Source organism: Dama dama, chromosome 7, assembly GCF_033118175.1.
Source record: "Dama dama isolate Ldn47 chromosome 7, ASM3311817v1, whole genome shotgun sequence".
Classification (NCBI taxonomy): domain Eukaryota; kingdom Metazoa; phylum Chordata; class Mammalia; order Artiodactyla; family Cervidae; genus Dama; species Dama dama.
In genome coordinates this window covers 20,047,469-20,069,695 of record NC_083687.1, presented here as the reverse complement: position 1 = coordinate 20,069,695, position 22,227 = coordinate 20,047,469, and the positions used below count along the sequence as shown (strand labels likewise).

The 22,227-nt window shown below is 51.0% G+C and overlaps 2 protein-coding genes across 2 annotated transcripts; one reads left to right on the top strand and one right to left on the bottom strand.

Annotated features, from left to right (window-relative positions):
• The first annotated feature begins 733 nt into the window (after positions 1-733).
• Positions 734-4,077, top strand: SLC35B2 (solute carrier family 35 member B2). Its single transcript, XM_061146833.1, has 4 exons — positions 734-870; positions 1,408-1,604; positions 1,781-1,935; positions 2,580-4,077. Exons 1-4 carry the CDS (start codon positions 860-862, stop codon positions 3,516-3,518), a joined length of 1,302 nt encoding a protein of 433 aa, XP_061002816.1. The 5' UTR covers positions 734-859; the 3' UTR covers positions 3,519-4,077.
• Positions 4,078-5,893: 1,816 nt separating this feature from the next.
• Positions 5,894-11,608, bottom strand: HSP90AB1 (heat shock protein 90 alpha family class B member 1). Its single transcript, XM_061146832.1, has 12 exons — positions 11,467-11,608; positions 9,972-10,118; positions 9,456-9,662; positions 9,200-9,359; positions 8,937-9,070; positions 8,501-8,809; positions 7,969-8,134; positions 7,589-7,779; positions 7,334-7,481; positions 6,941-7,209; positions 6,349-6,682; positions 5,894-6,264 (listed from the first exon to the last, which is right to left on the bottom strand). Exons 2-12 carry the CDS (start codon positions 10,116-10,118, stop codon positions 6,155-6,157), a joined length of 2,175 nt encoding a protein of 724 aa, XP_061002815.1. The 5' UTR covers positions 11,467-11,608; the 3' UTR covers positions 5,894-6,154.
• Positions 11,609-22,227: the final 10,619 nt, after the last annotated feature.

The following is a 22,227-nucleotide window of genomic DNA, read 5'->3' as shown; positions in this document are numbered from 1 at the left end:
ATACTTGGTGGTCAGGGGAGGCCTGAGTAGGGGACATGTCCTCAGTTGCTCAGTCGTGTCTGACTGTGACCCATGTACTGTAGTCCACCAGGCTCCTTTCCATGGGATTCTCCAGGCAAGAATGCTGGAGTGGGTTGCCATTTCCTCCTCCAGGGGACCTTCCTGAGCCAGGGATCGAACCTGCATCTCCTGTGTCTCGACTTGCATTGGCAGGTGGATTCTTTACCACTGAGCCACCTGGGAAGCTGCAGGAGGGGACAGGGGAGAGCTTCCCTGGGGAAAGGATTTTTGGTGAATTAGTAGAACCGGGAGCAAGCCAGTAGGAATCTGCAGGGAATGGGTGAGTGGGCGAGGTACACGGAGGACAGGTCATGCACATCCTCAAAGGTCATGGGGATGGGGGGGCAGGACCGGCCCAAGCCCCCAAAGCAAGTAGACATCTTCCTGCCAGAAAACGGGGAAGCGGTAACATAAGGGGGGATGTTAAAACGGTAACATAACGGGTATATACTTGGAATGCAGAACCTTCATATCCGCGTCCCTAGGACGGCAGTGGTCACCGCCACCTCCAGGCCGGTGGACAGGGCTGCGGGCGATGACGAAGCGGAGGTGGCACCGGGCTCCTGCGCGCCGAGCCTCGTCTGCCGCCGGGCCGCGAGGGGGCGCTATGGCCCAGCGGCGGCCCGGGGCGCTGCATGGTTGCGGCCGGGGGCGGAGGGGGGGCCGCGGGAGGGAGGCGGGAAGAGCGTTGCACTTCCGCTGGCCGGCGGCTCCTGGAGGCCACTGTGGGAGCGGAGGGAGCGCGCGGCCAGGGGCTCCGCAGTCCCCGGCCCCCCCTCCGCCCCACACAGCCGGGACCATGGACCCCAGGTGGGGACTAGGGGGTGGGGGGGGAGCGGCGAGCCCACGTGACCGAGCCCCGCGACACGTGACCGTCGATCCTCCGCGCGCGCGGGGGGCCGGGCGGGGTCCCAGCTCCCGGGCGGGTGGCCGGCCTAGCGCCGCCCGGAGCTGGCGCGGGTGGGGACGCGCCGTGGTCTTGTGCTTCTCGAGGGCTCCAGGAGGGTCGGGAGAGAAGTCGCGGGAGGGACCCTGGATCTTTGGGAGCTCCGAGGCCGGGATCGGGGGGCGCCGCGCCTCTAACCGGAGCGGCCGGCGGGCGCTGGAGGGAACAGAGGGAACCTGTGTGGCCGGAGGGGCGGGTCCGCTCTTGAGGACGGAGGGAGCCCAGCCTGGCCCGCGCCGCCCTCCACCCCGCCCCCCCACCCGGGAGAGAGAGAGGCTCTTTGTCCGTGCTGGGCTGCAGCTGAGGGGGGCGGGGAGGAGGCTCCGGGCCCTTCTCCAGTGTCGTCTCCTCTGGAGGGCCCAGAGGGTGAGGAGCTGTACTCTTGATCTTGGTGCCCGCAGGTGGTGGGCAGTGGTGGTGCTGGCTGCGCTGCCCTCCCTGGGGGCAGGTGGGGAGAAGAACCCCGAAGCCCCTCCGGAGTCATGGACACAGCTCTGGTTCTTCCGCTTTTTGGTGAACGCGGCTGGCTATGCAAGCTTTATGGTACCTGGCTACCTGCTGGTGCAGTACTTCAGGCGGAAGAATTACCTGGAAACAGGTGTGTGGGGAAAGGGTGGGGGAAGTGTGCTTGCTCTAGATTAAAAATTAGGAGAGTTGGCCGGCAGTGCAAAGGGGATGGGCTTTGGCACGGGAGGGAGGGAGGGCCGGCTGGCGGCAGTGGGGAAGATGAAGTGCTGGGAAAAGTTTCTGTTTCACCTTGTGCACTTTTTCCAGGTAGGGGTCTTTGCTTCCCCCTGGTGAAAACGTGTGTGTTTGGCAATGAGCCCAAGGCCCCGGATGAGGTTCCCCTGGCTGCCCGGGCAGAGCCAGTGGAGACCAGTCCCACTTGGCAGGCCCTGAAGCTGCTGTTCTGTGCCTCGGGTCTCCAGGTAGGTAGGTGGGCTCTGCTGCTTTCCCTAGGTGGGTCCCCGAGGAGCCAGCGTGCTCACCCCACCAGTCCCAGCAGTTGGCTGGTGGCTGTGTTTGTGTGTTCTACCAGAGGCATACCATCATCTTAGGGGTGGTTGGAGGAAACACTGTCTTTTCTTTCCTATTTTCTCACCCTCTGGGATTCTTCCCTTCCTCCTCTACTGTATATAAGAGGGACACTGAGACGCTGACCCCATGGCATGTTGGAGTGGGCACTTCTGTTTCCACCTTGTATACCAAGTTGGACTCATGGGTGTCCGATCTTTGTTAAAAAGTCTAGGCCCCTGGAATTGGTTGAAAATAGAGAAGAAAATACTTGGGATGGAGTCAGCTCTGACATACTCTACTCTGGGGACAAACAGGGTCTGGTCAGTCTTAAAGCATTAATCATTGTGTTTCACACACACTTGATTCTCAACAAGGTGAGTCCAGGTTTGGGAGAGAAGAGGCAAGTAACTTGTTACTACAGAGAGTTACGGTGTCAATCTTAATCATTTTCAACATCATCCTGAGAAAGGAGGAGGTGGTCGGGATGCTTTGGGGCCTGCCTGCTGTTTCCTTCTCTTGTGTATCTTCTCCGCTGTCTCTGCCCTGCCCTGCCAAGGTGTCTTATCTGACGTGGGGAGTGCTGCAGGAAAGAGTGATGACCCGCAGCTATGGGGCCACAGCCACATCGCCAGGCGAGCGCTTCTCCGACTCTCAGTTCCTGGTGCTCATGAACCGCATCCTGGCCCTGATGGTGGCTGGCGTCTACTGCATCTTATGCAAGCAGCCCCGGCATGGGGCACCCATGTACCGGTACTCCTTTGCCAGCCTGTCGAATGTGCTCAGCAGCTGGTGCCAGTACGAAGCTCTCAAGTTCGTCAGCTTCCCCACCCAGGTGCTGGCCAAGGCCTCCAAGGTGATCCCCGTTATGCTGATGGGAAAACTGGTGTCTCGGCGCAGCTATGAGCACTGGGAATATCTGACGGCTGGCCTCATCTCCATCGGGGTCAGCATGTTCCTGCTGTCCAGCGGACCGGAGCCCCACAGCTCGCCGGCCACCACGCTCTCAGGCCTCGTCCTGTTGGCAGGCTACATTGCCTTCGACAGCTTCACCTCCAACTGGCAGGACGCCCTGTTCGCCTATAAGATGTCATCGGTGCAGATGATGTTTGGGGTCAACCTCTTCTCCTGCCTCTTCACAGTGGGCTCCCTGCTAGAGCAGGGGGCCCTCCTGGAGGGCATCCGCTTCATGGGGCGACACAGCGAGTTCGCAGCGCACACCCTGCTGCTGTCCATCTGCTCTGCGTGTGGCCAGCTCTTCATTTTTTACACCATTGGGCAGTTTGGGGCTGCCGTCTTCACCATCATCATGACCCTCCGCCAGGCCTTTGCCATTCTCCTCTCCTGCCTCCTCTACGGCCACACTGTCACTGTGGTGGGGGGCCTGGGAGTGGCTGTGGTCTTTGCTGCCCTCCTGCTCCGGGTCTATGCCCGGGGCCGTCTAAAGCAGCGGGGAAAGAAGGCCATGCCAGTCGAGTCATCTGTGCAGAAGGTTTAAGGGCCGAAGGGATGACTAGGGCCCGCTCACTGTACCAGTTTTTCTCTCCTACTGTCACTTCTCGGAGGCAGCTGGCTCCAGGGCACAATGCAGGTTTCTCTACCAGCGCTGCAGCAGGGGGCAGGGAGCCCAGGAGGCGGCCTTCCCCGTTGCCTTAAGTCACCCAGCCTCCAGTGGGCAGGGTTCTTCCCAGGGTGGAGAGAACAGTGGGGGACTGAGAAGGTGGAGGTGCCTTCCGAAGCCCCTCCCTTCTCCGGTTCCCCGAAGTCTTGCCCTGGAGGCTCTGCTCGTGCCCTGCCCTGACTACTACACTTTCAGACTCCGAGACATGTGTTTCTTACTCCGGTGAGAGGCACAGGTGTAGGCTCCCGATGCTTTCCCAGGAGAGAGAGTGAGCGATGGTGCTGTGCTGGGCGAGGGGTTGAGAATCCTGCCCGGCACCACCAGCCCCCTGCTCCTGGATCCCTAGGCTCTGCCCTACAAACCAGTTGCAGGTTTTGGTACTTTGGAAATATAACTTTTGCTCTTATGATTTATTTTATTAAATTAAATTGCTGCAGTGGGTTTGGTCCTGTGTTTTGGTTGACTAAGTACAAACTTTGAACTTCAGATACCTAAAACTTCCATTAGCTCAGAACAGCCTACAATTGCTGTTTTACAAGTGTCAAATGTTTAACTTGTTTAAATACTGAAAGTGAAAAAAAAAAAACCCAGTGGTTGTTAACATGTACCATTTCTTTGTCCTTGTTTGTGGCTTGGTGGCTGACTGGAAACTGCAGCTCAATGCCCAGCAACACCAGTGAAGGTATACTGTCAGCCCAGGAAAAGATCAAAACTCAGGAAGTACTGAATGTATGGTTTTGTACTACCATAGTAAACTCAAATTTTGAGTGAAAGATCCTCTGTATGTGCTCAGCTTAGGAAAGGGACTTTTCAAAGTGTTATGTGCTAAGTTGCTTCAGTTATGTTCAATTCTGTGACCCTATGGACCATAGCCCACCAGGTTCTTCTGTCCATGTAATTCCCCAAGCAACAATGCTGGAATGGGTTGCCATTCCCTTCTCCAGGGGATCTTCCCGACCCAGGGATTGGATCCAGGTTTCTTACGGTCTCCTGCATTGGCAGGTGGGTTCTTTACCACTATACCACTCACCTTTAGTGTCCATCATTATTTTTAAACAATTGTATCCAATTCAGTGTTAATTTCTGCTGCACAGCAGTGATTGTTTCACAGTATTTTCCACTATGGTTTATAACAGGATACTGAATGTAGTTCTCTGGAGGACTTCTACATAGGAAAACTTAGGCCAGCTGACCCCAGCGCCCTCCTGTCACCATCTCAACCACCAGTCTGTTCTTCATGATTTGATTCAGGGATTCGTTACATTTTCTACATATATCCCACATAGGTGGTTATCAAGTGGTATTTGTCTTCCCTATTAGTATAACCTCCAGTTGCATTACTTTGTTTTTAATGGTTGAGTAGTTCACCGTATATGTGTACATCTTCACCTGTCAATGACCATGTGTCCACTCGACCACTGTCAGTAGTGCTGCTGTGAACACAGGGGTGTAGGTTTTTTATTTGGATGTTTTCTTTGGATGTTATGTCCCAGAGTGGGACTGCCATTTTTAGTTTTCTGAGGAACCTCGTTTTCCACTGTGGCTGCACCAAGTTGGGACCAACAGAATCCAGTCCCATCCACAGCATAGGAAGGTTCCCTCCAGCATGTGAGTGCAGCTTTTAAACGATGGCCATTCAGACCCATGTGTGGTAGTACGTCATATTGGTTTACATTTCTCAAATGAGCATCTTGAACATCTTTTCATGTATCTACTGGACACCTGTCTTAAGAGAAATGTTTGTTCTTTGCCCATTTTTTGACTGAGTTAAACGAGCCATTTTGGAAATTTAGCCTATGTCCGCTGCATCATTTGCAATTATTTCCTCCCACTTTTGACTACAGCTCATTTTGTTTTTACGACTTCTAAATTTACCTGTGATGGTTTTAATGTCTTCTCATGTACATGTCTGTCTTCTTATGTACATGTCTTCACATGTGTCCCTGGTGGCTCAGCTGATAAAAAAGAATCTGCATGCAATGCAGGAGACCTGGGTGGGGAAGATCCCCTGGAGAAGGTTACAGCTACCCACTCCAATATTCTGGCCTTGAGAATTCTATGGACTGTATAATCCACAGGGGTTTCTAGAGTCAGACAAAACTTGAGCGGACATGGCTGAGCAATTTCGACTTTCACTTTATGTAACCTGTTATCTATACTCAGGATGATGGCAAGTTAAGATTTGTGAAGGGATACATACAGGATAACTCCAAACGCAGCACTGTATATACTTAAATCTACGAGAGCAGAACTGTGTAAAAAACCTGCATCTTCTTTATTTTCAATACTTTAATTTCAGAACAAAATAAACAAAACACAACACACAACATTCAAACCCCATGTCAAACGTGGAAAGGGACAGGGCTTGAGGCCCATGTATCCTGCCTTAGAAGGAAACAAATAAAACCACTAGACATCAGCAGAGGGAACCACATGGGCCAGAGCCACTGGGGCTGCTGCTTCAGGAGCCACGGGGACACTATACAGAGGGAGCAGTCTGCAGGGAGAAACTCCTAATCTACTTCTTCCATGCGAGAGGCGTCCTCGTCACCCTCAAGGGGGGGAATCTCATCAGGAACAGCAGCACTGGGCTCCTCTGCCGCCACCTCATCTTCATCAATGCCTAAGAGCAGGAAAGAAACCACTTCAGACAAGTCTTCAAAAGTGCCCGACACCCCTTACTACTTGAGAGGACACGCGTACTCACCCAGGCCAAGCTTTATCATGCGGTAGATGCGGTTGGAGTGGGTCTGTGGGTCCTCGAGCGAGAAGCCAGAGGAGAGCAGTGCAGTTTCGAACAGCAGCACCACCAGGTCCTTGACAGCCTTGTCGTTTTTGTCCGCCTCTGCCTTCTGCCGCAGGGTCTCCACGATGGGGTGGTCAGGATTGATCTCCAGGTGCTTTTTGGCCATCATGTAGCCCATGGTCGAGTTGTCCCGAAGCGCCTGGGCTTTCATTATACGCTCCATGTTGGCTGTCCAGCCATAGGTGCTCGTCACAATGCAGCAGGGTGAAGACACGAGCCTGTTGGAGATCGTCACCTGAGGGCAGTCACAGAAACTCATTATATTGAATCAAATTACCACCTCAAGGCAAAGATGGTTACCTACTACTCTTCGGGGGAAAAATGTGTCATCTTTGGCCAATTCTATAGAAACACCAACCTTAAGAGAACAAAAAGTAGAATGGCACTGAACAAATCAGGCTGCCTAAACCACTGACTGTGTAGCAGCCAAATATGGAAGGAAACCTCTCTGAAGGCATCTCTTACAAGGTAACTTAGCTTCATAATGGCTTACCTTCTCCACCTTCTTATCCAAGATCTCTTTCATGAGTTTGCAGAGGTTCTCAAACTTGGCCTTGCTCTCTTCCATCTTCTTCTTCTCCTCCTCGTCCTCAGGCAGCTCCAGGCCCTCCTTGGTCACGGAGACCAGACTCTTCCCATCAAACTCCTTGAGCTGCTGCACACAGTACTCATCGATGGGCTCCGTCATGTACACCACCTCAAAGCCCCGCTTCCGCACGCGCTCCACAAACGCAGAGTTGGCAACCTGCTCTTTGCTCTCACCTATAGGATTACTCAGTGTGACTCAAAGGCCAAAATGCCTCATCCTGCCAGTTCCCCAAGACCCTTGAGTGTTCTCCCCACACCTCTCAAAAAAGGCTTTGATCAGACCCAGATTCCAACGCACCAGTGATGTAATAGATGGACTTCTGGGTCTCCTTCATGCGAGACACATATTCTGAGAGAGAAGTCATCTCGTCTCCAGACTGGGACGTGTGATAGCGCAACAGCTCAGAAAGGCGTCGCCGGTTAGTGGAGTCCTCGTGGATTCCAAGCTTTATGGGTGGGGAAAAAATCATTTTGTTAAGAAGTGACTTATCCTCCAAGTGAATTAAGGGAAAAAAAATCCATTATAATTATTAAGCAAATACTTCCTGCTTACCTTCAGGTTTTTAGAGAATGCCTCATAGAATTTCTTGTAGTTCTCCTTGTCTTCTGCTAGCTCAGAGAAGAGCTCAAGGCACTTCTTAACAATGTTCTTACGAATAACCTTCAAGATTTTGCTCTGCTGGAGCATTTCTCGGGAGATGTTCAGAGGAAGGTCTTCAGAGTCAACCACCCCACGGATGAAGTCTGAAATCAAATATGGAAGCTGGGTTTTAAAGATACAGGAGTGGCGGGGATAAAGACAACAGGTATATAAGGTCATCTGGATTTAACAGAAGGACTGATTTTCTCACCAAACCTTCACTTGTTAGATAAAGACTCCAGTCCCCCTGAAAACGCTGAAACGAACTACATTAGGGCAAAAAGATAACTTACTGAGATATTCCGGAATCAACTCATCACAGCTGTCCATGATGAACACACGGCGGACATACAGTTTGATGTTGTTCTTTTTCTTTTTGTTCTCGAAGAGATCAAAAGGAGCCCGACGGGGGATGAACAGCAGTGCTCTGAATTCCAATTGACCTTCTACAGAGAAGTGCTGAAAGAAATCCAAGATAAGCCAACTATGTACTTCAAGACAAGAGTGGCTTTTTGTCCCAATACCAAAATGTCCAGTTACTTGAAACAACAATCTTCCTATACCTGTAAAGGAAATTTAAGCCCTAATGCCCTAAATGAATCCAACACGGTACCAGCACTGTATAATCTTTGGGTCAAAGACTTCAGGTGGGTAAAGCTGCCAGAGACAGTGAGGTCACGGGGGAAGATGTCATTTCTCCACCCTGGAAGGGTCCATTAGCAAATAAACGCATAGCATTCACAGTTCCCAGCTACCAACCAGTTGCATAAGTTCCCTTTGTTCATATCAGCTCCTCCTATTGAGCCAACAAGTAAGACGTCTTACCTTCACTGCCAAGTGATCTTCCCAGTCATTGGTAAGACTCTTGTAGAACTCGCCATATTCCTCCTGGGTGATGTCATCAGGGTTCCTGGTCCAAATGGGCTTGGTCTTGTTCAGTTCTTCCTGATCAATGTATTTCTCCTTTATCTTCTTTGTTTTCTTTTTCTTATCTTTGCCACTATCATCCTCCTCATCTGAGCCCACATCTTCAATCTTAGGCTTCTCTTCATCATCTTTATCTTCCTCTTCTTTCTCACCTTTCTCTTCTTCAGCCTCATCATCACTGATTTCCTTCTCACGTTCTTTCTCCAGCTAAAAGTATCAAAGATGACAGTGTCAAGAGTACAAAAAAGCAAAAAAAAAAAAAAAACCCCCCCAAAGTCCATGCAATTCTCTAAAGCAGCAGTTACCTGCACTTGAGTTACCAGTCCATACTCACATAAAGTGTGATGGGATAGCCTATGAACTGTGAGTGCTTCTTTACCACTTCTTTGACCCGCCTCTCTTCCAAGTACTCTGTCTGGTCTTCCTTCAGGTGGAGAATCACTTTGGTACCACGGCCAATAGGTTCACCTACAAAAAAAATCAACCAGAACAGAGTGTAAGGAACTAAAGAAACGCAGAACTGTAACTGCTTTACACACACAGTGCAAGAGCTTCATTACTGTTTCCCCAGACACCGTAACAGGAATGCTAACTCACCATGGTCAGCACGGACAGTGAAGGAACCCCCAGCAGAAGACTCCCAAGCATACTGTTCATCATCGTTATGCTTTGTGATCACAACCACTTTCTCTGCCACTAAGTAGGCAGAGTAGAAGCCCACACCAAATTGCCCAATCATGGAGATGTCTGCACCAGCCTGCCAAAAAGTTTAAAAAAGTCAAACTCAAGTTTCAAAGAAATGGCAAGGCAAACACCAATAATATAAATGGGGTGTGCCTAACTAACCACGTACCTGAAGAGCCTCCATAAACGCTTTAGTGCCAGACTTGGCAATGGTTCCCAAATTATTTACAAGATCAGCTTTGGTCATGCCAATGCCCGTGTCTACCAGAGTCAGAGTACGCTCCTGGGGGTTCGGGATGATGTCGATTTTCAGCTCTTTACCACTGTCCAATTTGGAAGGGTCCGTCAGGCTCTCATAGCGAATCTTGTCCAACGCCTGAAAGTACAAAATTGCAATTTTACAATTCTGCTTCCTCAAATCCCATTTCATCCAAAAGAAAGTTTTTTAAATTCTCCAAACACCCTAATTCTGATTACCCCTTTAGCTTGTAGGTTGAAAATGACATCCAGTGGGTTACAGTACCCCATCTATCCACAGAGAGCAAGGCAATAGTTTTTGGACAGTTAAGTTTATATCCCCTTTATCAGTAAACACCACAAAATGCCAAACCACTCCCACTTTCCCTCTCTTGGAGTACTTGAAAAACAAAAAACCAATATCAATGAAGACATTCAAGGCACTCACATCAGAAGCATTACTGATCAACTCCCGAAGAAAAATTTCCTTGTTGGAATAGAAGGTGTTGATAATAAGAGACATGAGTTGGGCAATTTCTGCCTGGAAGGCAAATGTCTCCACCTCCTCCTCTCCATGGTGCACTTCCTCGGGCATCTAAAATAAAAACGCAAGAATTTAAGACTCCTCAAGTTCACCCTCAGCCACAATACAGACTCTACTCAAGCTGTTTTGAGCTGGGTACTAAGACTAGAAAATCCTCCCCCTCTATCAATTTCAGGCAGCACCTTAGAAACAATGTGGGGAGGGGCGCGCCTAACACGTTGAACAAATTGCGTTAATATTTCTTGTATTTTGAAGCCAAACTGCCGTTAAGTGAATCACAGATCAGCACAATCTAGTTCATTTGTTAGGCACTCCAACCCAGGTATCTCGAACGCTTGAGGTAGATTCACACAAATTTAAATACGCAAATTACTGACTATAGTCAACTAGTTTCACATTAAAGGGCAATAATTTAAAACTGTCCTGCCATTAGATAACTCCAAAGAGATAATGTGATACTGCTGCCTCCCCTAGGGAGCTGTCCCATAGACACAGCTAACTCGAGATTGGCGGGATGCCCATCCAGGTGGGCTATTAAGACAAAGAACCGATAAACAAGGGCTCCGTCGTGACCCCTCAGCACACGTGACTGAAACTCAAGACCAAACCAAACACTAAGATGGTGGCCTTAGTCTGCGGGGCCGACTCTCGTCACGGCTGGACATGCGTCGACCACGCGAGGAGGGGGCGCCACCGCGCAGCCTCCCTTCGCCCCAGCATCCGGGCACCAGGGCGGGGCGCCGGGCTCCACAAGCTTCCAGAACACTCTCAGCTCTCGGCGAGGGGCGGGGGAAGGGATGTGCCCACGAATCCCAGAGCCTTCCCCCTCCGCTCGCCAGCCCCTCCTCCACCGAGACGCAGGAAAGATCTGGAAAGATGGAGGAAGCACGATATACGCCGCCGGCGACCGAAAACGGAGCTCGCCACAGACCCTCACGGAAAAGCCCCGAACAAAAGGACTTTAAAAAAATTGCTTCCTACAAAAGAAGTGGCACAACCTGGTCATGACCAGCCTTGCTGAGTCACAGCGGGCGCGCCCACCCGCCCCGCTCGGGGACCCTCCCGGGCCCCGTAGCCGCGTCCGGAAGTGGAGAGGCAAACATGGCAGCGTCCCGGGCCGGCGCGGCCACCACGTGCAGAGCCTACCCCTCCGCCCCATTCTGCGGCCCCACAAAACGACGCTTAATAGCTGCGGAAAAGCAGCCCCGCCGTCAACAGTAGAAAAGTGTCTAATTAAGAGCTCGCTCCCACCCCCCCCCCGCGCCCCAAGAGAAGAAATGGGAGCGTTACGCCAGAAGCCGCCCCAAAACAAGATGTAGGTCTCGGAAAGGACGCATGGGCCGAAAGCTACGCGAAAGAACAAGCTACCTGAAAAGTGCAGATAAGACCGGAGCCTTACCTTCAAAGATAAGAATTACAGGTACTAGAGAACACCGAATGGGCAATGGCTGCCTCAGGCTCACTCGCCTCAAGAAGGCTGCACGGGGGTGACTCAAGAGAACGGCTGTGTGCCACCAATCGCTTTATATAAGGCGAAGCACAGCGCAGCTGCCCGCCCCCGGATCCCTCCGCCTTAAAGGAGGATGCCTGTCGGCCGCGCACCTGCCGCCGCCCGCCCAGCCACCCACCCACCGTGACGTCACGGTCCAAAATAGGGGAGGGGGCGGTGAAAGGCGGGAGCCGCAGGCCCGGAGAGCTCACGTATTTACTGATGTTCACAGCCCCGTTTCCGCGCTCCAAAAACAGGACACCATCAGAAACAGATGTTGGGAGTGCTCATATAACATAGGCGGTGGAACTAGAGGCGAGGATTCCCCACTGACCTCTGTAAAAACCTGCAGGGCAGGCGTCTCCACTCCCGGGAGTCCCAGCCTCGGGACTAAGATCCAAGCCTAAACAGGGGTCACCCACTCCCCGCTACGCTCCTAGGTTCGACCTCCTTATTAGAAGCTGCCCTACACATACTCCAACTGCCTGATGCGGGAAAGGGGTCTTTTCCGCGAGCGTTGCGGAATTAAAGAGGTCCCGCTTCGTGGGCATGCCCGGAATACAGGCCCTCCCGGGGGCGGGCCGGCGTTTCGCCGCGGGGCGTGGCTCCGGCTGCGGGTCGGGCGCTGGCTCCAGCCGGCGAGGGGATTCTTTGCCTGCACACGCGGCGGAAGGAGCCAGGGCGGCGGTGCTGCGACACTTCCAGCAGCTTCCAGGCCGGCCAGGGCGGCTCTGCCCCGCCCCTTCCCTTGAGGCCCCGCCCCACCCTCTGCGGCCTGGGCTGTGTCTGCGGCGGCTCCGCCCCGCAACCGCACTGCTGGGATCCTGGGGGCCGAGGAGGCTATACCCTCATCGCATTTCCTCTAGGAAACTGCAGATGGGACCGTCTACCCTACTCGCCAGGCCCAGATAGCCCGGCACTGCGTCCTTGGTGGGGTGGAGCGGGGATGACCCCACTTCTCCTCCCATCGATCACACAGCACACCGGCCGGTGGGGCGGCTCTGAGGGCGCCGGCTTCAGAGAGCAGACACTGGGGATGGGGTCGCGTACCCGACGGATTGCCCCCACCCTCCACCCCCATCTTCTGCAGCCGCCCACAGGTGCGGGAGCGCCGAGACTTGCATATCGAGTTGTTTCTCAATCTGGCTTCCTTTTTCTTTTTTTTCCCACCTTCTTCCCTCCTCCTGCAGCTGCTTACATATGGGAAAAGTCGGGTCTCTAAGGACTCCTGCAGGGTGGCAGGAGTTCTTGTCAGCATGATGACTCTGGTCAGAGTGTGGCCTGCTCCAGATGCCAGAACCAAGTCGTTCCCCTTCGGCTGTGGCGCCGGAGCCTCAAGGCCATGGGCCTGCCCAGGGAGTGCCAGACGGACGCCCACTTCTGCTGTCTCTGCCCCGTTTGCGTACCCTCCAGCTGGTGAGCTGGCCTTGCTTTTCCAAGGCCTTACCTCTGAAACCTCCTTCATGCAGATACCCTCCAGGAGAGAATGGCCCCTCCCTACGCCGTGACCCTTTGGATGTCCAGCAACTCCTTTTGTGACCTTCTTTGTCGGTCCCTGGCATCCTGGGGAGAGTTGCCCCACCACCCACCCGCGGACCTCCCTCAGCAGCCCTGAGACTGGTGCCCAGTCTCATTCTTTAACATTTTCTTTGTTCATGTGTTGGGTTCCAGGGAACAAAGGACCCTTGCCTCCCTTCTCCTTGGCCCACACTACAGCCCTCAACAGCTCTGCCCCCATTACCTCAATTTCATCTCTCCATAGACTTCTACTTTTCTTCCTTATGGTGTGGGAGAAACCTGTGGCTCGGAGAAGTCAATGACTGTGGGAAGGGGCATGGGCGCTGCTGCTAGGAGGGGCCCCCGGCTGCTCTTTTCCTGATGGAAACCTCAAACCAGGAGCATCACCCCCACCCCAGTGCACAGAAGGGGTTAGTTAATTAGACACCTCCCTGGTTCACTCGAGCATCCACAGTATTTCACAGTCCTGTGAAGGGGTGGGAATGAGTCTGCACACCTAAAAAGTGGGAGAGGAAGGCTTTAGTGAATACCCCTGGGTGGGTCAGCTCAGAGCCTTCGCTCCACTAACTCCCGTGCTCCCTGTTGCAGAAATCCAGTAGTGCGGATGATGTTTCCCTTCCCAGGCTCAAGCCGGAAGCGGAACAAGAATCACTCCTGTGGACCAGTGTCGGGACCAAAATTTCCTCAGGGGGTTCCTGATGGGAAAATCTCAAGGCTCAACACCAGCACAGAAATTCTGATTTCTCTTCTGGAAGCCTCCCAGGATGACCTCTCCAGCTCACTGACACTCACTAAGCCCCACTTGTAAGCCTAGCCTTACCACGCGGAGATGCGGCAACAAGACAAAAAGTCCTCAGCCCACTGGGGGGAGCTACGGCAGACCAGCTGTGAATCAGAGCAGCTAGAAGCAGGGGAGAAACCTCAGAGTCTCCCAGCTCAGCCTGGGGAAGGTGGCCGGCACAGGTCTATACCCAGCAAAGGGAAAGCAGTGGGAAGGCACGGCCCTGACAGAGGGACCAGGAACCCTCAAGGGAGGCAAAGTAAAGATGAAAGAAAGTGAAGTCGCTCAGTCATGTCCGACTCTGCTACCTCATGGACTGTAGCCCACCAGGCTCCTCCGTCCATGAATTTTCCAGGCAAGAATACTGGAGTGGGTTGCCATTTCCTTCTCCAGGGGATCTTCCCAACCCAGGGATAGAATCCGGGTCTCCCGCATTGCAGGCAGACACTTTACCATCTGAGCCACCAGGGAAACCGAGGGAGGCAGGGGGCACTGAAAGCGGCTCAGCAGGCAGGCGTCAGGTCACATAGGGTCACAATGCCATGCTAAGTAGTTCTGACCTTAACTTAGGGTCAAGGAAGTCACTTAAGGCTGTTAAAGATGACTTGACCCCACCCCACCCCGACCCCCAGAAGTCTTTTCTCAGCAGCATTTGCAATCCGTGATGTTCCCAAGATACCCTTTATTTCCAACCAGGCCTCAAAGACCCAGCCTCACCTTCTGCTGCCTGGAGCAACGCCAGATGAAGCAAGGACTGACAAACTATGGCCCTCAGCCAGTGGTCTTATCACTTGCTTTTGTGTGGCCTGTGAATAAAAATGGTTTTTACGATGTTTAATGGTTGAAAAGAATCAAAGGAAAGATAGTATTTTGGCATGTGAAAAGTATGTGAGGACTTTCCTGGTGGTCCAGTGGCTAAGACTCTGCACTCCCAAAGCAAGGGGCCTGGGTTCCATTGATGGTCAGGGAACTAGATCTCACATGCCACAGCTAAAAGATCCCGCATGCTGCACCTAAGACCTGGTGCACCCAAGTAAAATAAATATTTTTTAAAGTAGATGAAATTTGAATTTGTGTCCATAAAGTTTTACTGAAACACAGCTTTACTTCTCTGTGTACATGTTGTCTTCAGTTTGTTTCACACTGTAATGAGGGAGCTGGTAGTTAAGACAGAGACCATATAGCTTGCAAAGTCTAAATATTTACCCTCTCACCTTTTGCAGAAAAGCGCTGCAGACCCCCGATCTAGCTAAAGCGACGTAGGGTCTTGCAAGCCACACAAGACCTGGATAGAGGCTTCCTGCTGCTGCTCATTCTGGGACTTCTAGTTAGGAAGTGCAAATGGTCATTCATGGGGGTCAGGGGGTCACTGAGGGGAGTTTAGATACAGGGCAATGGATGAATCAAACAACTGCGGGCATCAGGACATCAGAGACTGTATAAGCATGGAGACGTAATAGATGTAAATTTGATCCCTGGGTTGGGAAGATCCCCTGGAGGAGAACACGGACAACCCACTCCAGTATTCTTGCCTGGAGAATCCCATGGACAGAGGAGCCTGGCAGGCTGCAGTCCATAGGGTCACACAGAGTCAGACATGACTGAAGCGACTCAGCATGCACGTAGCTCTGGATCCTTAACCCCCAGAACAGGCAGCCTCCCAAGTTCAGAGCCTGCCAGGCATCCTCTATCAGTTTTGGTCTTCCTGGTTTCACCAAGTTTACATCTCTCAATTTCTGAGCTGACATCCTCCTGGGTCAATGGACCTGACATTAAGATAACGATGGGACAGCTGAGCAGGTCTGCAGGGCCAACCAGTGTTCCATCTCTTTGCCTTAGTTTCCATGTTCTGCTGGGACATGCCTTGCACAGCATTTGCTCATTTGATTGTTATGTTATTTTTTGATGCAGTGGCAAACGGAAATTTTTGTTCATTTTCTGTTTCCTGGAGAGTCTGAAAAGCAATTGATTGTTGTGTATTGATCCCACAACTTGGTAAGCTATGTTACTAATTGTTAATTTGTCCGTCAGTATTTGTTTTATAGTTTTTCTTGTTTTCTAGTACAACCCTAGCTATCATCTGAGAACAATGATATTTTGGTTTTTGCCTTTCTAACTCTTGTGTGTCTTATTTCTTGTTATACTGCACCAGCTAGGACCTGCAGAAAAATGATGTATGAAAAGAGTGGTCCTGGGCATCCCTGTCTCCTTTCTGATCAGAAAAGGAACCCTTTATCATTGAGCATATTTACTGTCTCTGCTCCCCACTTGTGATACATCTTAAACTGAATAAGTATCAGGATTTTTTTTTGGCATCTATTGAAAATATTGTTTTTAAAATTTCCTTTATCTATTGATATTTTTAATTCATTAACAGACTTACTAATGTTACACTGAGATTATCTATTTTCTTTTAAGTTTTGTAGAACCCATCTATAAAACTGCCTGTTGTTTCTATTGTTTTGTATATGAAAACATTTTAGGGGCTTCCCTGATGGTGCAGTGGCTGAGACTCTCTGCTCCCAGTGAAGGTGGCCCTGGGTTCGATCCCTGGTCAGGGAACTAGATCCCCATGTGCTGTGCAGCAACTAAGACCTGGTGCAGCCAAATAAATAAGTAATACATAAGATTTAAAATTTTTTAAATAAAACATTTTAATTAGAAACTCAATTTTTTTTCATGATATATGTGCACTCAAGTTTTCTACTACTTACTCCTTGAGTGAATTTTGTTTAATAATTTTTCTGGATGTTTCTTGAAAGCTTTAAAGATTATGGCATTCTATTTCCTTGACTAACTTTTAAATCTCTGTTGTGTCTCAAGTATGTCTCCTTATTCACTCCTACAATTCTTTCTTGTGTCTTTTCCTTTTTTATAATAATCAGTTTCACCAGGGACTTATCTATTTTATTTACATAATTTTTCTGCTTAATTCTTTAATTTTTTTTTTTTACTTTATTCCTTTATTTTTTAAATTTCTGCTAAACTTTTTCTCATGGATTCTATTTTCAGGGGATCGAGTCTGTTGTTCTTTTTCTATTTTCTTAACTTCAATACTTGGCATATTAAATTTCAGCCTTTCCCCTTTTCAGACATAAGGATTTAAGACTATAAGTTTCTTCTCAAGTACTATTTTAGCTATATCCCACAAATTTCAATATATAGTATTTTTAACTCAGTTTAAAGGATTTTGATTACCCTTATGGTACCTTTGTTGACCCATTTATAAGTGCTTAAAATGATCACTTGTTTTATATTATCTTTTCATTTATGCCAACAATATACAATGGTATGTATGGTGCTGAACTTTTGTATTTGAGACTTCCTTTGTAATCTAGGATGTGGTTAATATTTATAAACCCTCCATGTATGCTTGAGAAAAAGTATCTATCACCTAGCTGTTGGATAGGTCTAAATACGTTAAACCTACTAAATCAAGCCAGTTAATTGTGTTGTTCCAAACAAACAAAACACCCACTTGGAGACTCCTTGGGACATAGCTTGGAGAAGGGAGAGGCTGAAGGTGGGGAGCTCACACAGGGGTGGGGCAGAGGCAGGGTGCATGCCTTTTCTGAGGTAGGGTGACAGAAGTAGGCCTGAGGCAATGCTCTGTGCTCCCAGAGCAGGGCCCGGATTCTATCCCTGGTTGGGAAACTAGATCCTGCATGCCACAACTAGAAAGATCCTACATGCTGCAGCTAAAGATCCTGCTCGCTGCAACTAAGACCTGGTGCAGCTAATAGATGTATAAAAATTAAAAATATCAAAAAAAGAAATGGGGATGGGGAGGGAGGGTCAGGATGGGGAACACATGTACACCCATGGCTGATTCATGTGAATATATGGCAAAAACCACCACAATATTGTAAAGTAATTAACCTCCAATTAAAATAAATTAAAAAAAAAAAAAGAAATGGGGGCTGAAGGGAGGAGGACCACTCTGGGTTGGAGGGGTCTAGAAGTCTGTTTCAGGATTGTGGGGCATCAGAGAGAGACATTCAGGAGGCAAAGGCTGACGGCTGAAGTCAGGGGCAAGAACAAAATATGTCAGGAGAGTGGGGTGCGAAAGCCGGAAATTGTGGTCTAAGCCATTCAGGAATTGTAAATGGGGCACACCTTTGGTAACTTTCTCTTTAATATTCAATATCAGTGTCTTGACTCTAAGGGCATAGTTATATGTGGCCTGGGGGGGGTGGTGTGTGACAGTCCTGGCTACCTGCTCTGGTCAGCCCAGCCCCCAAATGCCTGTCCTCCTGCCATTGCACCCACCAGGCAGCCCTTTTTGTCCTGGGCGTTGTTCAGTGTTCTGGGTCGCCTCTGACTAAGAAGGGAAAACATAACCCCAAACCGGCTCAGCTCAGAGCAGATTACGGTCGGAAAGGTGCAGGGGGCAGGTGACACCACAAACAACTCTGACCTGCTTAACTGTGCTGCCTGACACCTGTCCTGTTCCAGGCACAAGGCTCAATGTGCAGGTCTCAACTGCCCGGATTTCTGGGTCAGTCACAGGACTCAAGGCTTGCCTGGTCCACCTGCACCAGGTAAGAGACGGGTAGGGCCATGGTACTGCTGGTGGGGGGTGAGGAACTCACCAACAAGAGGGGCTGAGGCTACACATCAGGAAGGACCTTGCTGGTTTCTCCCAGGAAGGATGTCAAAGGAATTCGGGATCCTAGGAGGCTTAGAATCCCTGGGATGTTAGAAGATGCTTCTCTGGAATGTTACGGAGGCAGGGAGGCAGGTGATGGTGCCACCCTATCACGTGAGGCTCTGGACCTTTTCCCATGTCCTTCACTACCTTGAAACGTGTGTGTGTGTGTGTGAGATGAGGGCTGAGAGACACAGAGAAACAGAGACTTAAACGTACCTGGTGCTTTGAAGTTTACAAAATGTTTTCCCATCCGTTAAACTTTCCAACCTCGGTTTTATGGACGAAAACAGGCATTGGTCATCGTCAGCCCTCCTTAGGATTATTAGACGTTCGTAGGAGTCAATATATGTAAAAGGAGCCGCAGGTGAGCGTTATTCATTAACTCCGTGAGTTTCACAACCGGGAGAGGTAGGCTAGGCAAATATTATTACCCCTGCTTTACAGATGAGCGACTGTGACATGGAAAGCGCTTGGCTCAAGGTCTCCTGGACTTAGACAGTAAAGTCTGCCCCCGACCCCAACTGGCAGGGGCCAGATGCGAAGAAGGGCTGCGCGGATGCAGGCCGCGCTCCCGCGAGGGGGCGCACGCAGCACGCTGACGTCGCGCCCCCAGCCCCCGCCGCGGGGCGGGGCTGAGAAGGACGCAGGCGCTCCTCGTTCGCGTCCCTGCCTGGCGGTTCTCGGCTGTCGCGCGCGAGGCAGGGACCCGAGTGCTCGTTCGCACTTGGCTGGGCTGAAGGAAATGAGGTCTGGTTCTCGAGGCTTCCCGGGGCTGAAGGTGCAGAGGAGGGGCCCGAACAGCGTGGAGGGAGGAGCCGCGGGTCGCTTAGATGGGGGCTGGGAGCCCACCAGGGGTCGCCCTAATGACTCTTGGCACCTCTATCTCTAGGGCTCGCATCTCCCGCACCCAGGCTTTCCCGCAGACTCGCTTGATTCCCTTAGCAAGTCCGTACACGTCACCCCGTTTAAAGAACAAGAATCTGGGCCACAGAGGATGGGTGACACAGATGGTTCTTGGCAGGACCAAGATGGAATCCTCGTCTCTGAATCTGAACCACGTCCCCACCCCGTACAAAGTTCCTGGGAGCGGGTAGCTGTCCTGAGCAGAAGCCCCTGCTTTTGTGAGGTCCTGCTGACTCATTTAGTATTTGCCCTGCTGTCTGGAGCCAGAACACCGGCGGGCTCACTGGCAGGGATCACCCGAACCGCCAAGGCTGTGGGGCTGTGGTGAGCACACTCTCTCCCGAGGGCACCCACGCAGGAAGCCAGGTCAGGTGGAGATGAACGGGAGGACACAGGCTCCTGGTGGGTTGTGGGGAAACGTGGGTTCTGCTCACCTTCACCCTCCCTACTAGCTTGCCCCAGGAACCAGACAGGCCTCCCTGGAAGCCTGGCTTCCCTCCTTCAGACTGCCACTCTTCCTGTGTGTGTCAAGACTTGGGTTTCACCCAGGGCCTGCTGGCCAGAACCCGGCTATCTCTTTAAGGTGACTCTGCACTTCTCTGCTCACATCCATTTTGAATCACTATCAAGAGTTTTACATCCTGAGAATAATTTTCCCAATAATGGGGGGGGGGGGGGTGTTTCCTTTCAAGCACCTGCTTGCGTCATACTACCCCACACCCTACTCTTCCCATCTTCACTCCAAAGACTACAAACAGGTATATTCCAATTCATCAGTTATACCTGATGGTTCACTTCTGTTTTTAAGGATGATGGCTAATTTTGCTGGGGCTCTTTAACTTTTCAAAGATTTGAAGCCCCAACAATTCACCAAATAAGATTAAAAAAGAGGAAAGTTTCTGTGGGGCTGTGGCAGCCACTTCAGGGAGTACAGCAGCCTATGCACAGACCACTGCTTGGGGCAGAAATGTCACACGAAGGAAGGCGATGACCAGTACAAGCCCAGCCTTTGCCCACTTTACAGGAAGCAAAGTGCCGGGAGGAAAGGTGAGGCCCCAGTGGCCTGCCTCCCACACGCAGCGTTGCTTGCAGAGCGCCCACTTGTGGTCAGAAACCGTCACTGCAGTTGGCCGGCAGGAGCTGTTGTCTAACCCCCAGAGCTTTCTAACCACCTGGCTCTCAGGTGAGGATGGTGAGGTCTTGAGTAAAATGAATGAGATTCACATTTTTTGATAATTGCATTAGAAAAATTTTTGGAAAAGATATTCTAGTACTCATCTTCAAACATCAGTTTCAGTCAGGGGACTTCCAGTGGCTAAGACTCCACATTCCCAATGCAGGGGGCCTGGGTTTAATCCCTGGTCAGGGAACTAGATCCCACGTGATCAAGCACAGTCAGATAAATAATTTTTTTTTTCAAAGTTCAGAAAGATGTGACTGTAATCTAAAATGTTTGTCCTTCAAGTCACTGCTGGAGTTGAAATGAGTCCTACCACACAGCTGGAGTCTGGCCTGCAAAGACTGTGAGGGGGACAAACAGATTCAAGGAAGCGAATATTTCTGAGTATCTCTGGGAGCTTAGAGTGAAAACGTCAAATGTGGACCTGAACCTGAAAAACATGACTGGTAACTGGAGTAAGATAAGAGCATAAGCCACAGTTACAAAAGGTGCAAAAGGGGAAGGAACTGTGGAAACTGGTGGCTGCTGGTGGTGGAGGAAAATCAGGAAATGCCTGACGTGCTCCAGGATAGACCAGCCTGTGACTCAATGTTCTTTTCAGATTATTCTGCAGCCGTGTGTGTGATGGGCTGCAGCAGACCTGGCTGGAGTCCTGAAAGGCCAGGCAAGAGGCAGGAAGGGGCCCAGGGAAGAAGCACAGGGTCCCTGAAGGGCTGTGCTGAGGAAGGAGCCCTGTAGGACTGTCCGCTGTGGGTACCATGGGTCTGTCGAGGAGCAAAGGGAGCAGAGAAAGGGTGTGGTTTTCTCGCAGCCTCGTGACCAAAGGGCTGTGCAGGGATAGGAGAAGACTCAGGGCACCCCTTGCTTTTGAAACTGATAGGAAAGGAACACCTTGTTTCCCACCAGCCTCAGATTACGTGTCCTGGTTTGATGTGTACCCTGGGGTATATCTGTGGGCTCCAGTTCCCCATATGATAATACTTAACTCTCTGTTAGGACTTCGGAGCTAATCAAAGACCCTTAAAAATGTGCCAACAGCCCTTAAAGAAGTCTTCAATTAAACTGTCAGAAGTAAAGCCCTGACAGAAGTGCCAAGGGCATGGGGGAGCAGTGGGAGGGTGGGGGTCAATGTCAGCTCAGCAGCCAGAGCTCTGGTTTCACTTCCTATCAGGAAGAGCTCTTTCTGAGAAGGGGGACTCCAGTGGTATGGCCCCCTCCACCGAGTCCTCTCACGGTCCTGAGTCACTGCACACCTCCCCAGGCCAAAGTCTGGGAAGAGAAAGGGGCTCAGCTTCAACGAGGACACACAGGCCCCTTGTTCGCCAAGAAGTCTGCCTTGACTTCGGGGTCAGGGCCTAGTGCCAGGCAGGGCAGAACCCTCCGGCTGCAGCCTCTTCCTGCTGGTGGGGTGGGGAGGTGGAGCTGGCTGCTTTTAGAGAGCTCCCTCCCCAGGGTTGGGGTGAGGACAGAATGGAGGGGGTGACACCGAAGACAAAAGAAAGATGGGGCACTGTCTCCACACCCAGGCCTCTGAAAGGAGGAATGAAATGGCAAAAGGAAACAGCCTTTCTCCATCTCAGCCAACAGTCTGGGTGTCCTGGCTCCAGGCCTGTCTCTCTTCTGTGGCCCCAGCAGGAG